This window comes from Centruroides sculpturatus, unplaced genomic scaffold (genome assembly GCF_000671375.1).
Source record: "Centruroides sculpturatus isolate CEXI.00-Female unplaced genomic scaffold, Cexi_2.0 scaffold219, whole genome shotgun sequence".
NCBI classification, from domain to species: domain Eukaryota; kingdom Metazoa; phylum Arthropoda; class Arachnida; order Scorpiones; family Buthidae; genus Centruroides; species Centruroides sculpturatus.
This window is the reverse complement of record NW_019384506.1, coordinates 342,320-358,922: the sequence shown is the minus strand read 5'-3', so window position 1 is coordinate 358,922 and position 16,603 is coordinate 342,320. Positions and strand designations below refer to the sequence as shown.

Genomic DNA, 16,603 nt, shown 5'->3' with positions numbered 1-16,603 from the left:
TTTTTTGGCCTCGAGGATCGTCCCCGAAAGCCTGCTGAATCTTGCGAATGGTTTACGCTCGGGTATCGCCAAGGTTTTTGGCAAAATTTGATGTAATATTGCTGCTCACGTTGTTCAGTCATTTTCCAGCTTAGTGAAATCCGACGAGAGCGCACTACATGACCTCACTCATAGGCCGATTGCCAACGACTGACGCTTCCTGCAGGCGGGAAAAAATTCAGGATTGTGCATGACTGTCCCCTCCACAACTCCACCGAAGGAGGCCTGTCGCGCATCATTGGTTTACGCGGAAAAAAAAAGGTCCGATACTTTTTGAACAGACCTTGTATACTTTACTTATATACGAACTTATATAACAATATAAAAACCTTTTTGTAGGAAAATAGACTACGCCTTTCCCTACGGATTCCGAAATTACTTGCCCCTGAGTCGGAACACGGGCAGGTTTAAAACGGAAGTGCAAAATTCTCAGATTTCGGGTAACTACGACGCCCCCGAAGGAGGTTTGGACGCTCTGGTGCAAGCGGTCTCTTGCAAGGTGAGTGTACACTTTCAATTTCTTAACCCCTTTTGCCTCAATTTTCCTTTTTATTTCACCCGCAGGACAAGATCAAATGGGGGGAAAATTCCACCAAACTACTGGTGTTTTCTACCGACGCCGGATACCACTTCGCGGGAGACGGAAAGGTAATCTGTTACTAGCTGTTATTGTCTGTAAAGTGTAATTTCAGTTGGAAAATTTACGGAAATTGCGCCGAGTTTAACAGACTGCAATCCGGTTTCCGATCTGTTGCAGCTGGCTGGAATCGTCAAACCCAACGACGGAAACTGTCACCTGGATGATCGGGGCAATTACACCGAAAGTCTGACTCAGGACTACCCTTCGGTCAGCCAGATCAGGAATCTTCTGCGGGACAACAAGATCAACGTCATCTTCGCCGTCACCAGAGATCAGAATCACGTCTACGAAGACTTGGCGCGGGAGTTAGAATCGGCCACCGTGGGAGTTCTGGAGGACGACTCCTCCAACGTGGTCCAACTCATTCGCGATCAATACGACGTGAGTGCGCGCTCCATATTTCGCAAACAATAGCAGTTGGTTTCTTTCACACCTGAACGATTTCTTTACAGAAAATAAGATCGTCGGTGAAGATCAGGGACGATTCCGCCGATCCCATCAAAATCACTTATTTCTCCTCCTGTCTGGGGTAAGAGTCATTCTCTTTCTAACAGAGTTAGCGCGTTACCCCCCGGAATCGTTGGTTGTTTCCTAGTTCTCCCCTCTGTTTTGGTATCGGGGGACGAAATTGGCGAGGTTTTACAATGGTCTCAATAACTCAAAAATTAGATTTTATGCAGCTCGTTAAATATATATACTGTATATTATTATTATTATTGTCGAAGTGGCTAATATAAATGTAATTTACAGGAAGACGAAGAAGCAAACGGACTCGTGCGAAAACATCCCCGTGGGAGGAAGCGTAAGTTTTTCTGCCCAAATGCGAATACGTATGGGACAGTCGTGAATTAATTTCCGGAAGGGACTTTTTCGAAAGTCTCTTCGGAAATTTAATTCCCGAATTCGGAAGTTTACCGGGTCGTGGCCACCGAGAACGTCAGAGTATGCGACGATGGACCGATAGATTGGCGGCGCCTCCCTAGCAGTGCCCGAATGAAAAATGGTGTAGTGTTCGATTTGTTGACAAAAACCAATCGACGTCCATTGCCACGTGTAAATACAGTAAGGAGTAAACTACGAGTTGCAAGGGATGTACGAGTAGAGTTCTATGGTTCCAAAAACAGACACAGTTTTGTGGTAGATTATGGCTAAAACTGCAGTGAATTACACAGTGAATGTTCTATAAACCGTGGCTGTTTTTTGACGTTTAGAACTCTACTCGTATACCTTTGTGCAACTCATATTTGTCTCCTTATTGTACTGTACTGTACTGTACCTGCAAATGACAATAGACGTCGATTGGTTTTTAAAGATAATGCAGAGTGTTCCTCTCGATTGTTCGTAATTCGTTTAAAATCCATTTGTTCAGCTATTTGAATAAAATGTGTCGAAGAATGTTGGTCGATACTCCAAGTTTCGCGCCCACACGCTTGAAAGGGCCACCGTGTTGTTAATGGCATCCGCAATTCTTGGGCTTTAGTGTCTGGCATTTTTGTAGCATATACGCTATCTTTGACATGCCCACAAAGAAAAAATATAAAGAAACAATGTCGGATATTGGGCAAACCGAGAAATAAGAGCCAGCTACGGAAGTGGAGATCCAGATCGCCATTTTGCTTCAGCAGTGACTCTTTCAACACGTGAAACTTGGAGTATGGACACAATTTATCCACATAGCCGAACAAATGGATTTTACAAAACAGTNCTTCGTCCTCTTTAACAGTTAGCGGGGATTCTGCGACCGAACAGCGGCCGGTGCAGCCTGAACCAGGAAGGAGAGTATTCCGAGTGCACGGACAGAGACTACCCCTCGGTGGCCCAGATCGTCCGAGCGGCCAGAGAGAGCAGAGTCAACGTCATCTTCGCAGTCACACGGCAGATGGAAGACGCCTACAGTTCCCTGGCTTCCCGAATGGAGGGGTCGACGGTGGCCGAACTCAGCCACGATTCCTCCAACATCGTCCAATTGATCCAAGAACAATACAACGTGAGTCCTTCGTTTCGACTTTCTACCCTCGGAGGATGGCTTTTCGATTTACGTTTATTACTCTTCAGGCCATAACTTCGACGGTGAAACTGACCAGCAACGCCTCGGATCCCGTCAAAGTCACCTTCTTCTCTTCTTGCCCCGGGTGAGAATCGTAACTTCTTCCTCATCCGTTCTCTCCGGTTATTATTAATTAACAAACGTCAACTAATTGTATTTCAGAGGGGGAGACAAGTGCGAAAACGTTCCGCCGGGCACCGGCGTAAGTATGTAGAGGCGTTTCAAAGAATAAAAGAGTAATCCGAAAGATGCCCCTTTTCCATCCTCTAACCTACCTACGTTTCCGGAATAATCGCCGACCATTTTTCAGGTGAGTTTCGAAATGGAAGTCACTCTAGATTCCTGTCCACCGGATAGGAATCTGTGGAACCAGACGTTCCTTGTGTCTCCTGTGGGAGTGGACGAGGCCCTAACCGTTGACATAAGAATGATGTGCGAGTGCCACTGTGAGAACAGGGTGAGTGTCTCGTAATACGTTCTGATCGATTAACGTTAAGTAAGTTGTGTCTTGGCGTGAGAAATGTGGCATTTACGAACGTTAAGCGACAATTGAAATTTCGTACATTTAGGTCGATGTTTTATAAATTTGGCGAAGAGGGGAGAGAGATGACGGGTTATTCTTTGCGTTTAGGAAGAAGAGAGTGTGCAGTGTTCGGGCGAAGGTACTTTGGAGTGCGGAAGTTGTCTGTGTCGGCCGGGTAGAGCCGGAAAGAGATGCGAATGCAACGCGGAAGACGGATCTTACCGTAACGATTCGGCTTGTATGAAGTAAGTAATCCTTCTTATCTTTCGCTTCCAGAAGTTCCCCGATGGAAAAACGCTCTTACTTCTCTGATCTTCATTCTTTTTTTCTTAATTTATGTTTTTCGTTTCCTTCGTATTTTCAGCCACAATAACGTCATATGTTCCGGTAGAGGAGTATGCGTCTGCGGTCAGTGCGTGTGCGAAACCAGATACGTAAGTAGTCTGGTTTAGTTCCGGTTCCTTTCCGGCGCTCGACCTTTCACCTCCGAATTTATAAGAAAGCGAAAGCCCGACGATTAAGAAAACTTTATCCAAATCGTCGGACGAGTAACCCTTTTCAACGAGGAATTATTTATTATTAAATTAGTAGTGTCTTGCCCCGTACTGTACTATACAGTACATCATACTTTTCCTTTAAACTCTGCCTCTGGGTATTTGAATTTTTACGCAGAGGATTTTTCAGGATCCCAACGAGAGGATAATGGGACGTTTTTGCGAATGCGACAACTATTCCTGTAACAGATACAAGAACGCCATCTGCGCAGGTAAGTCTTTCCTGTCCTTTGTTCTTACGGAGCTTACCAGACAACGTACTGTATTTAGAGTGGTTTTGTTTCAGGTCACGGGATTTGCCAATGCGGCATTTGCGAGTGTTTTCCGGAATGGACGGGAGATTCCTGCCAGTGTGAGGTTTCTGTGGTAGCCTGCCTGGATCCCGTTACAGGGGTAAGTGTACTGTACCTTTAACGTCTTCTCCGATCACTCCGGGACTTTTTCTTCAGACCACTATTCCATGTTTCCATTTAAAGTGTTCCATGTTTGTTCTAATAAAAATACAGACTTACGGAAGCAGGTTTTTTTATCTACGTTATTTAGGTGATGTGCAACAATCACGGTGTATGCGAATGCGGAAGTTGTAGCTGTCTACGCAACGAAAGAGAATACTACTACGGAACTTGGTGTCAAATGTGTTCGGTTCGTATCTAGAAATTCATTACCTTTCTCTAATAGACTTTCCCTTGTTAATTTTACCACCTTCTCGCGTGGATTAAACACTTCCACTTGTTTTCTCCGCAAGAAACTATATACGTATTCGATTTAAATTGTAGGAAACATTTTAATTGGTCGATTTTCTCGCAGGTCTGTCCGGAAAATTGCGGTCTGTACGACTCTTGCGTGGGGTGTAAGACGTTTAATTCAGGTCCTCTAACTCAACCGGAATGCGATAACTGTACTGGATTCTATCGACATTTACGTGCTAACGGTGAGTATCTTTCGCACACCATAAACGTCACGATTACAGACTGTGTGCCATACTCTACGTATCTGCCAGGAAATAAAAGTAACGATAATTAACAACAATAAAAGTTGGAGACTAATTACACACTTTGTATGAATTAATAGATAGCGTGGAAGGTATGCAGAAGTGCACGTTCGTCGACGACGACGACTGCCGGGTCCACTTCTATTATCGACTAGACGAAAAGGATACGCCCGTGATTATCGTTAATCCTATTAAAGGTATGGGAGACACCGGCACGCGAATTTATACGGGGTCGGCCATAACTCTGACTATTTTTTTTAATTATTTTTGGGAATCAGATTGTCCCGGAACCGTCGACTACTTTCCTGTGGTGTCGGGTTTGGTGGGTGGCATCTTGGGTACAGGTCTGGCGGCTCTATTGGCCTGGAAACTGATCACTCACGTCCACGATACTCGAGAGTTTGCTAGATTCACAAGAGAACTGTACAATGCAAAGTGGAGCACGGTAAGAAACACGAACGTTCGTTTTCTTTCGCTCTATCGAGTGGTGATAATTATCCGATTGCTTTGCAAAGAGGGAGATATTTTAATTAAACCAAGTTTCGTAGTGTAATTAACCGTTGTTTTATTGTTTTTTTTTTTTTAGGACGAAAATCCCCTGTTCGTAGGAGCCACTTCCACTTTCCACAACCCGACTTTCCAGGACGATTCTTAGCCTGGACCGGATCTTCGTCGAGTCTTCGTTGCGGAAGAACGGTGTCGCTTCCGTTTATTACAATACGAAATGTTTAATAAGATATTCAATAAAATTCATCATTCAGAAATCTTCGCTAATTATTTATTCTCCCATCTGAATTTCAATGAAAATAAGTTCGACTAAAGTGCGTTTATATATAATTAGAAGAAAACAGAAAGACTTCCCGACTCTCGGTGTTAAAAGTACAGTACAACAGTCGACTCCCCCCTATAACACTGTTGATAATTTTGTTTTATATGAATTCCGTGTTATACGAGTCACTTAGATTTTACAAATTCGTTTGCCGGACTGTGAACGGCTCACGTATTTGTAAAATCTAAGTGACTCGTACAACACGGAATTCATATAAAACAAAATTATCAACAGTGTTATAGGGGGGGGGGTCGACTGTAATTATCTTACTTATTCCTCCCGTACCCGCCCCGTATATATAGACCGACCGAAAGTAATTACGATGGTAGAAAATTCGTTTATCCGGGGGGTATATTATGTATTGTTTTGTTCCTTTTGTAAATACAATTTTTCACTCTCGTTAAGAAATTACTTTTAATTAAGAGGAACGTGGTAATCCCCTATTACGGATAGTCGGAATTTCCTCTATTTAACCGTTAGAACTTACTTTCTATTACCCTATAAGCTACTTTTATCACGAGTGGTGACGTTTTCTAGTGTTAAAATCGCCGTCTGTTTCGATTATTTTTCTGACCAATCGGTTCCAACTTGCACAATTTTAAAATTACTTAGCACGAATTTTTGCAAGTCGACAAAAATTCCTAACTCAGTCGTCACCTTCGACCCTTACGTTGCGAGATTACCGGTCGAAACCACCACCTCGTCCTTTATTTCTGTATTTTGAACGTAACACAAAGCCAAGGAATTTCTATTTATTACCGGTAAACTACACACAGTAAGTAGTAACGTTCTTCTGTGTTATATATAGTCCATTGGGGATATTATGCTACTTTTTCGTCTCTACCGAAAAGGTACAGTACTTATTAATTAAATTACCGCGTGGGACTTGGCGTGTGTAACGTGGGCCAGGTTATAATATAACCAGGCCATAGGTTTTCGGGAAGAAAATACGCTTTACTTATATAAAACGGGCATAAAAACATTGTAGTAACTCGGAGAAAACAAAAGGATGCCTCGTGACGGAGGCAACGTAGGGCGCGCGCCATTTTTAAAAATAATATTTTAAATATTTCTCTTGTAATTTTCTAAATTTATACTTCAATAAACGTCTGGAATTTAAAATGATTCGGTTAAATTTTTAAGACTTATCCGATCAAGATTTTTAAATATTAACACGTGATTCATTTTTATCCAATGAAAAATTAACTTTTCGTTACCTTTGACATCGCGCGCAGACGATCGACGCGTCCGCTTCGGCGCCGCCTCGCGTCAAAAAATGGCTCATTATTTTTGACCAACGAAAAAAAAAAAATACTAACGATTTTATTAGATTTTTGCAGGGGGCGAACGAACGAATTTTCTATTAAAAAATATTCAACAAATGACAACCCGAAATTTTTTACATTTTTGGACTCGGGAAATCTCGAAAAATTAAAAAATTCGAATTTTTTTTTTCGAGTTATTTATGGGGGCGCTATTTCGTTCACCCACTTTGGAGCTTAATAACGGAACGAGAGACCGTCTTCGTTGGCGAATTTCGGGTGATGGAAAATTTCGAGCTGTTTCTTTCCACGCACGTGCAAAATCGGATAAGCTCCGATTCGGTTCGGGTTCGAAAACGGAAATTCGTTGGAGGAGCGAAGGTAGATAAATATTCGAGTTCGTTTGAAAGGTTACTCGGAATCGCCGTTAGGGAACGGAAGCGGAAACGTTTCGTCATCTGGGCGAAGCGGAAACGCGCGCGCGACTCTTCCTTCCGTCTCTGTTTCGCTCAGATAGAAAGTTTCTGTTTAGGTGAGTATCGACGTTTTTTTTTCTCCTTCGTTACACAACTTCGAAATAACCACCTCGAAAGGAAACTCTTCCCAGTCGACCCCCCTATAACACTGTTGATTATTCCGTTTTATATGAATTCCATGTTGTACGAGTCACTTAAATTTTACAAATACGTGAGCCGTTCACAGCCCAGCACACGTATTTGTAAAATCTAAGTGATTCGTACAACATGGAATTCATATAAAACGGAATAATCAACAGTGTTATAGGGGGTCGACTTGTATACAGTATACACTTTGATAAACTGTAATCGCGTTAGTAACGATGCCAGCGCGATTATTACGTCATCCTTCTCTTTACTTCCGGTATTCTTCTTCCGTCACTGGATTTTTTAAAACGTTGTTTTTTAGGGAACGTTTGTAAGAGATTAGGAGATGAAGACGTCGGTGTATTCGTCCACCGTCTGGGGGTGGACTCTGGTGTCGATTTCTATAAGTAAGTGTTTAATTTATACCTCTCGATATAGCGGAAATTTGGTTTAATTTTTTTGTTAATCCCAAGTTTCGGCGGCATCCGACAATATATGTAAAGGTAGAGAGACTTGCAGTCAGTGCATTCGGGCTCATCCCCGATGCGCCTGGTGCTTGGAACCGGTAAGTACAGGGGGGGAAACAATTCTTTTCGGTTTCAATCTTAGTTCTTACGAATGACAACGACGTCGATTCGGTATTTTCAGAAAGAGAAAGGAGAACACTGCGACTTGTTCGAGGCGATGAAGACCTGCGAACATTACTTTCACGTCACAAACAATCGCACGACGACAAAAGTAAGTTTTCTTCACTTTTTGCGTATTTTTCTTTCGAAGCATTCCTCTTTACGTTTGTGTTTCAGAATCGGGCACTAAACAGCGATGCCGAGTTAGAGGAGAACGTCGTTCAAGTCAAGCCTCAAGAAGTACTGCTGGAACTCAAACCCAGTAAGTCTTCGGTTCTCTATTCCAGATGGGGTCGAGAACGTACTGTATTATACTACGAAAGAGGATTCGGACTATAAGAGAAGAAACTATTTTTCTTTTAGACGATCCGTACGAACTGTGGATACAGTACAAACAGGCGGAAAACTATCCGGTGGATCTGTACTATCTGATGGATCTGTCGTATTCCATGAAGGACGACAAAGAGAAGTTGGTGAACCTGGGAGATAAATTGGCCAGGGAAATGAAGACCATCACTAAGAAATTTCAACTGGGATTCGGCGCCTTTGTTGAGAAAGTGACGTTGCCCTTCGTCAACATTATTCCCAACCAGTGAGTGTTTCTGTCTGTCCTTCCTTAATCTAGAGAATGGAGTTAGATAGATAAAAGTCGAGGTCGAATGTTAAAAACCTTAGGGGTAGAAGGCATCGAATAACTACAAGGTCTGTTCAAAAAGTATCGGACCTTTGGTCGGTAAAAATAAATTTATTGACTTTGAGGTACAAAACCCTAATCCCCTTCAAAGTAGTCTCCTTGGTAATGTATATACTTCTCCCAGCGTTCCTGCCATTGCTGGAAACACTGCTGGAACGCATCTTTTAGAATGGACATCAGCCGCTCCGTCGGATTTTGCACGATGTCTTCTCTCGACTAAATTCGGGTTCCTTTTAGCGGCATTTTCAGCTTGGGAAATAGCCAAAGGTCACATGGAGCCATATGGGGAGAGTACGGAGTGTGACGAACCACAGGAGTGTTATGTTTGGCGACGAAAGCCCGAATCAGATGCGCAGAATGGGCGGATGCGTTATCACGATGGAGTTGCCAAGTTTTGATCGACCACAGATCCGATCGTTTGCGTCGCACAGCATCGGAAAGACGACGAAGGACCTCCTGGTAGTACTCCTTTGCGATGGTTTGGCCTTGTGGTGCGTACTCACGACACACCACCCCACGAAAGTCGAAAAAACTGTCAACATGACCTTTGACATTGCTGCGGACCTGCCGCGCTTTTTTTGGCCTCGAGGATCGTCCCCGAAAGCCTGCTGAATCTTGCGAATGGTTTACGCTCGGGTATCGCCAAGGTTTTTGGCAAAATTTGATGTAATATTGCTGCTCACGTTGTTCAGTCATTTTCCAGCTTAGTGAAATCCGACGAGAGCGCACTACATGACCTCACTCATAGGCCGATTGCCAACGACTGACGCTTCCTGCAGGCGGGAAAAAATTCAGGATTGTGCATGACTGTCCCCTCCACAACTCCACCGAAGGAGGCCTGTCGCGCATCATTGGTTTACGCGGAAAAAAAAAGGTCCGATACTTTTTGAACAGACCTTGTATACTTTACTTATATACGAACTTATATAACAATATAAAAACCTTTTTGTAGGAAAATAGACTACGCCTTTCCCTACGGATTCCGAAATTACTTGCCCCTGAGTCGGAACACGGGCAGGTTTAAAACGGAAGTGCAAAATTCTCAGATTTCGGGTAACTACGACGCCCCCGAAGGAGGTTTGGACGCTCTGGTGCAAGCGGTCTCTTGCAAGGTGAGTGTACACTTTCAATTTCTTAACCCCTTTTGCCTCAATTTTCCTTTTTATTTCACCCGCAGGACAAGATCAAATGGGGGGAAAATTCCACCAAACTACTGGTGTTTTCTACCGACGCCGGATACCACTTCGCGGGAGACGGAAAGGTAATCTGTTACTAGCTGTTATTGTCTGTAAAGTGTAATTTCAGTTGGAAAATTTACGGAAATTGCGCCGAGTTTAACAAACTGCAATCCGGTTTCCGATCTGTTGCAGCTGGCTGGAATCGTCAAACCCAACGACGGAAACTGTCACCTGGATGATCGGGGCAATTACACCGAAAGTCTGACTCAGGACTACCCTTCGGTCAGCCAGATCAGGAATCTTCTGCGGGACAACAAGATCAACGTCATCTTCGCCGTCACCAGAGATCAGAATGACGTCTACGAAGACTTGGCGCGGGAGTTAGAATCGGCCACCGTGGGAGTTCTGGAGGACGACTCCTCCAACGTGGTCCAACTCATCCGCGATCAATACGACGTGAGTACGCGCTCCACATCTCGCAAACAATAGCAGTTGGTTTCTTTCACACCTGAACGATTTCTTTACAGAAAATAAGATCGTCGGTGAAGATCAGGGACGATTCCGCCGATCCCATCAAAATCACTTATTTCTCCTCCTGTCTGGGGTAAGAGTCATTCTCTTTCTAACAGAGTTAGCGCGTTACCCCCCGGAACTCGTTGGTTGTTTCCTAGTTCTCCCCTCTGTTTTGGTATCGGGGGGCGAAATTGGCGAGGTTTTACAATGGTCTCAATGTATATACTGTATATTATTATTATTGTCGAAGTGACTAATATAAATGTAATTTACAGGAAGACGAAGAAGCAAACGGACTCGTGCGAAAACATCCCCGTGGGAGGAAGCGTAAGTTTTTCTGCCAAAATGTGAATACGTATGGGACAGTCGTGAATTAATTTACGGAAGGGACTTTTTCGAAAGTCTCTTCGGAAATTTAATTCCCGAATTCGGAAGTTTACCGGGTCGTGGCCACCGAGAACGTCAGAGTATGCGACGATGGACCGATAGATTGGCTGCGCCTCCCTAGCAGTGCCCGAATGAAAAATGGTGTAGTGTTCGATTTGTTGACAAAAACCAATCGACGTCCATTGCCACGTGTAAATACAGTAAGGAGTAAACTACGAGTTGCAAGGGATGTACGAGTAGAGTTCTATGGTTCCAAAAACAGACACAGTTTTGTGGTAGATTATGGCTAAAACTGCAGTGAATTACACAGTGAATGTTCTATAAACCGTGGCTGTTTTTTGACGTTTAGAACTCTACTCGTATACCTTTGTGCAACTCATATTTGTCTCCTTATTGTACTGTACTGTACTGTACCTGCAAATGACAATAGACGTCGATTGGTTTTTAAAGATAATGCAGAGTGTTCCTCTCGATTGTTCGTAATTCGTTTAAAATCCATTTGTTCAGCTATTTGAATAAAATGTGTCGAAGAATGTTGGTCGATACTCCAAGTTTCGCGCCCACACGCTTGAAAGGGCCACCGTGTTGTTAATGGCATCCGCAATTCTTGGGCTTTAGTGTCTGGCATTTTTGTAGCATATACGCTATCTTTGACATGCCCACAAAGAAAAAATATAAAGAAACAATGTCGGATATTGGGCAAACCGAGAAATAAGAGCCAGCTACGGAAGTGGAGATCCAGATCGCATTTTGCTTCAGCAGTGACTCTTTCAACACGTGAAACTTGGAGTATGGACACAATTTATCCACATAGCCGAACAAATGGATTTTACAAAACAGTTTAAAACTAGTGACGTTTTAGGGGAACACACCATATAATATAAATAATGATAGCATACAAATTTTTCACTTTTCACCTCTCATTCTCACTCGGAACACTGCACAAAAGGCATTATTTCAAATAAAAACTAAATCAATCGAAATGCAATTTATTTGAATCCAGTTAGCTTAAGCCAAGTACTAAACGTACACAAAATTGCAAACACCTACTATTTCTAACACTAACTTGTAACTGGAGGACCCGGTTTGTCGGTGTCCTCGGTGGCTCACCTCTCGGACTGATCGAACGATCCACGACAGGTGACTTTCGTGGCCAGGATCGAGTTGACGTCGTGCCCGGAAAATGCCAGAGACTGGAATCGCGTCTTCGAGATATTTCCCACACACCTGAACGAAGCGGTAAAGGTCAAAGTGCGGATGATCTGCGAATGCCAGTGCGAAGAACACGATAAGGAGGTGAGTTCTTTTCTTATTCCGTCCGCCTTTCCGGAATTTTCCGCCTCTAAACGAATAAATTTTACCATGACATCGTCATTTTCTGGCGTCCATCTTTCAACCTCCATTATTCTTAATCCTTTTTTGGTGGCAGGAGAGGAAGAGTCCCAAGTGTTCCGGAAACGGTACTTTCGAGTGCGGTATCTGCAACTGCGATCCCGGCAGATACGGAGAGAAGTGCGAATGTTCTGGAGACGGTACCGAAGGGTACGACCAGATGGATACCACCAGGTGTTTCGGGTGAGTGTTTCCGCTTTCGGTCCGTTCCATTTTTAATTATTACCGAATTTTCGACTCGATTTACAACTGGAATACTCGTCGATTCTGACTATTCGACGACGGAATGGTCGACGTGGCGGCCTACCGCTCTAGGGGATTCCGGGAACTTTTCGGGAGTGGTATGCCTCGGATATTTCGGACCCCGTCCCCGCCATCCGGAGGCCCCGCGGTGGGCCTGGCCGAGCCCGCATTGGGGCGGCTAAAATAGGCCCTCTTAGTGCCACTGGGAGGAAAGAGGTTTAAATAAACTGTTCTGTACCTGACAAGTAAGGTTCCCTGTATTAGACGGACATCGATATACGGTGTTTGGTACTCTGGTACCGTCGTGCGGGAGTCTTCGTACTGTTATGTGTGTTTACGCCGGTTCGGCCGCCAAAATCGGTTCGGGTACTTCTAGTGTGAATCCGGCATTAGGTCAAGCTAAACGTAATCGTAAAGATAGTCGCCACGAATGGGACGAGAACCATTCAGACTCTTCCCATCCACCCCAACTTAAAGACTACTTTATCGTCGCGTGCCAGTGACACGTCTTGTGTTTCTTTAGAGGCAACGACACGGTGGTGTGTTCCGGAAGGGGAAAGTGCTTCTGCGGAAAGTGCCAGTGTGAAATGAGAACGGTGAGTAAAAACTTTTCTTTGGCTTCGAAAGAAAATCGAATTCGGACTCTTCCGGTGAAACTCTTCGCTGTTGGACTTCCAGACGTCTCTAATAAAAAGACTTTTTTCGTATTTTGTTAGGATCCCGAGGAGAAAGTAAGCGGAAAGTATTGCGAATGCGACAACTTTTCTTGCGATCGGCGCGACAACCTTCTGTGCGGAGGTAATTATCTGTTCTTTTAAACACTAGATATTCCGGACGGAAATGCGCTGTCAACCGACAATGGTGGGGTCACTAAACACTATACTCTACCACCCATCGCGACGGCATCGATTCGCGTAATATTAAAATCGCCCAATTTTCGTATCGTGCCTTAAAATATTCTTTTCTTTCTTGGGTGGACGAAACACCAGGACCGGACAGGGGAAAATGCGAATGCGGGCGTTGCGTGTGTATGCCCGGATGGAAAGGCGACGTCTGCGACTGTCGAGATTCCGTCGACACCTGTTTGGATCCCGTCACCAAGGTAAGTTACTTCTTCCTCTTCCATTGAAACGCTGACGAGTTCTAAGACCTGGCGCGAATTGGTAGCGGGTGATAGCGATTTCGGAATACAATTATATTTTATTACAATTATTCTTTTCCCATACCGGTAGAATACGTAGCAACTATGTCGCGAGATAGTCAAAAGTAAACAGTTAACCGCTGGTCCTAACAGGGAAGTGCAGGGAAGTGCTGGTCCTACCTGGTGCTTTCCGCAGGTCCACTGTTGGAAAGACGAGGCACGGATCGTTTCGCGCGTAGCTTAAGAGTGATTTGGTGTAAATCCGCGTTTTTCTTCGCGTCAGCCTTAACGGAAAGGTTTCTCTTGGCAGAAAGTTTGTAACGATCGAGGGGACTGTACCTGCGGCTCATGCAAGTGCAAAGAGAGCAAAACGGAACGTTACGACGGAGCTTACTGTCAGCAGTGTCTGGTGAGTCCTTCCTCCCCATTTAAAACGACGTAGACGACGATCGAGTGACTCGAGAACTTTTCTTCCCGTAGATCTGTCCCGGAAGTTGCCAAGCATACGGACCCTGCGTCCAGTGCAAGATCTTCGCTTCCGGTCCTCTGGAAGAGAACGAGTGCGCCAACTGCACCGGAATATACAGGGAGCTGAAGGACGGAGGTATATATATATGTATTTCTTAACGATATTCTACCGCCCGTATGAGATTATTAAATTATTTATTTCCCCCCACCGATAGAAGACGTGTCGTCGAGCCACGAATGCGCTTTCGACGACGAGATCGGATGCAGATATTTTTTCTTCTACGAGTTGCAGAACGACTCGCCCGTGGTTAAGGTTAAAAAACGAAAAGGTACTTTTTGTTTATTCATACCGCCCCGTCTATCGGCATTCTGTCTGCCCCATGGAGCTATAAGATCTAACTGGAACGGCATCGCTCCAGTTGGGTTGTGGAGATGGCCTCTCCCGCCCTGCGCGACCATTATACTGGCTTCAGTTGATTCTAGGGACTGCCGCTCTAGTAGTATAGCTCCATGGTCTGCCCACCGTATTGGCGAATGTAAAATTGGGGAAATAAGCTGGCGACGTGCCTTCCAAACTAGGGTAAGGAGTATAACCGTACGAAGTTAATCCGCGACTAAAGAAAGCCGAGGGAAGAAAAGAAGGGGGACGAAATTGCGGTAGGAGACACCGTTATCGTTTACGGGTGTCCTCTACGTTTCTATCAGCGTGACGGGGTTAGAAATTCGCAACAGATAAATAAATATACGCTTCAATTTAAAGAATTGCGAGAAGTAATCGTCGGCCGGAACGGAAGTTTTCCGGCATCGACCCCGCGGGTTGACCGATTATTTGGTAAGGTGACGTCGGAACGAGAATAAAGAGCGTTTTGTGGGCGCGCGACTGGAACCCGTAAGTCGGTCTATAATAATAATAAAGTGTGATTGTTTCGACAGAATGTCCCAAGCCGGTGAACGCTCTGGCCATAGGACTGGGAGTGGCGGGAGCCATCGCGGGGCTGGGACTGGCGGCTCTGCTGATCTGGAAGTTGATCACCACCGTCCACGACTCCAGGGAATACGCCAAGTTCCTAAAAGAGATCCAAGACAAAAAGTGGAACGAAGTAAGTAAATTCTCCTCTTTCACTCGCAAAACTTTCTCTTTTCCTTCTTTAGACTCCACCGCCGCTATTTTATTTTGCAGGAGAAAAATCCTCTGTATAAAGAAGCCACCTCCACCTTCCACAATCCCGCCTTCGGCGACGCCACCTGAGCCGCCTCCGACTTCCGGAAGTTTCGTCGGATCAGGAAACGAGTCCAGAAGGAACCGAGAATTAATTAAAGAAAGACCAGGCGTCACTCTCCGAAGACGTTCTTACTATCTGCTACCGTTTCGCTCCCGATTTTTCTGGAAGATTTCTTGTAAAATCTAATTGGATAAATAAAATTATTTATGCACTTTTTCTCGGATCCACTCCCCCAAACAATGGTGCCACCGGAAGTGCTCACGACGATAACCTACACTACCTGGTCCTCTTCTTGGTATTGGTGTTATTGGAAGAAGGCGACTCCTCGTTTTTATTTTTATCGCGAGATGTATCCGTATTGTCCTAACGAAAGCAATCCCTAACCCATTACCTTCAAATTTAACTTTTAATATCGTAAAATACCGTTAAAAACTCGCCTTTGGTTACCGACGATAAGTAAATCGATAAGACGATAAGACAAAACACTAGTACAGTAGACCCCCTATAACACGGTAGATACGAATCCGTATTATATGAACCCGTGTTATAGGGAAATCTACTGTATTATAAATCCTATTAATATACTAAGTCCAACGTGGACAACGATTCCGGATGGCCGGGGCGGTTAATTCTCAAGTTTCGACCATCTGGTGGGAAGCGTGCTTACCTGCACGTCGGTTCTGTCCCACGAGTCATATATCATTTCTTTCAAAAAATGGCTGACGAATTTACACATTAAAAAGTACTCGGAAAAGACTGTGGCGAAAATCAAAACATTTTAGTCTTTTCTACGTATTTATTAACGTATTACATCAGCTTTAATATACAATAATGCTTCCGGGATGCGATTCCGGAACCCCGAGAATGGTAGACCGTCACCTTAACCGCTCGGCCATCTCGCGGTGAAATAAATATTATGTTATATTTATAAATATTTAATTTTTATTTCGCATAAATACTATGATATTTAAAAAATGAAAATTTTCATTTTTTAAATAGCTCTGAAGAGCTAAGAAGCAAAATTCAGTTTTCCGTAATAGTCTATTTTATTATTATTATTATTATCATACTTGGTAAAATTTAATAAGAAAAACGTTTTCGAACGCGATCTGGTCGTTTACGCCGCTTCCAATCCGTTCGGAAACCGTTCTCGAACGCGCTCTAGGCTCTCCGTTTTCGGCCCCCTGGTGGAGAAATTAGTAAAATTCTTCCAATCTTACGGTCGATTTATCATCCGCCATTATCTACAAA

General features: G+C 44.1%; 2 protein-coding genes across 3 annotated transcripts in view; both read left to right on the top strand.

Annotated features, from left to right (window-relative positions):
- Positions 1-5,558, top strand: part of LOC111622240 — a 15,921-nt gene extending 10,363 nt beyond the window's left edge. Inside the window, 19 exon segments of the mRNA XM_023364592.1 lie at positions 377-538; positions 604-687; positions 797-1,060; positions 1,132-1,208; positions 1,430-1,509; positions 1,590-1,732; positions 2,403-2,666; positions 2,735-2,811; positions 2,889-2,928; positions 3,037-3,183; positions 3,358-3,494; positions 3,614-3,683; positions 3,934-4,015; positions 4,090-4,196; positions 4,347-4,445; positions 4,611-4,734; positions 4,875-4,991; positions 5,073-5,239; positions 5,381-5,558. Coding sequence (XP_023220360.1) covers positions 377-538; positions 604-687; positions 797-1,060; positions 1,132-1,208; positions 1,430-1,509; positions 1,590-1,732; positions 2,403-2,666; positions 2,735-2,811; positions 2,889-2,928; positions 3,037-3,183; positions 3,358-3,494; positions 3,614-3,683; positions 3,934-4,015; positions 4,090-4,196; positions 4,347-4,445; positions 4,611-4,734; positions 4,875-4,991; positions 5,073-5,239; positions 5,381-5,449 — 2,310 coding nt within the window. The 3' untranslated portion in view covers positions 5,450-5,558.
- A 1,582-nt stretch (positions 5,559-7,140) lies between these two features.
- LOC111622220 (integrin beta-PS-like) lies at positions 7,141-15,568 on the top strand. 2 transcript variants are annotated; one of them, XM_023364572.1, is made up of 21 exons: positions 7,141-7,266; positions 7,810-7,894; positions 7,961-8,052; positions 8,136-8,225; positions 8,291-8,375; positions 8,477-8,705; positions 9,760-9,919; positions 9,985-10,068; positions 10,178-10,441; positions 10,513-10,589; positions 10,774-10,825; positions 12,026-12,181; positions 12,315-12,460; positions 13,044-13,116; positions 13,237-13,318; positions 13,510-13,622; positions 13,972-14,070; positions 14,142-14,265; positions 14,345-14,458; positions 15,063-15,229; positions 15,310-15,568. In XM_023364572.1, exons 2-21 carry the CDS (start codon positions 7,834-7,836, stop codon positions 15,376-15,378), a joined length of 2,337 nt encoding a protein of 778 aa, XP_023220340.1. In that variant the 5' UTR covers positions 7,141-7,266; positions 7,810-7,833; the 3' UTR covers positions 15,379-15,568. The 2 variants fall into 2 exon arrangements, with proteins under 2 accessions (XP_023220340.1, XP_023220339.1); XM_023364571.1 differs by lacking the exon at positions 7,141-7,266 and adding an exon at positions 7,291-7,417.
- The last annotated feature ends 1,035 nt before the right edge of the window (positions 15,569-16,603 follow it).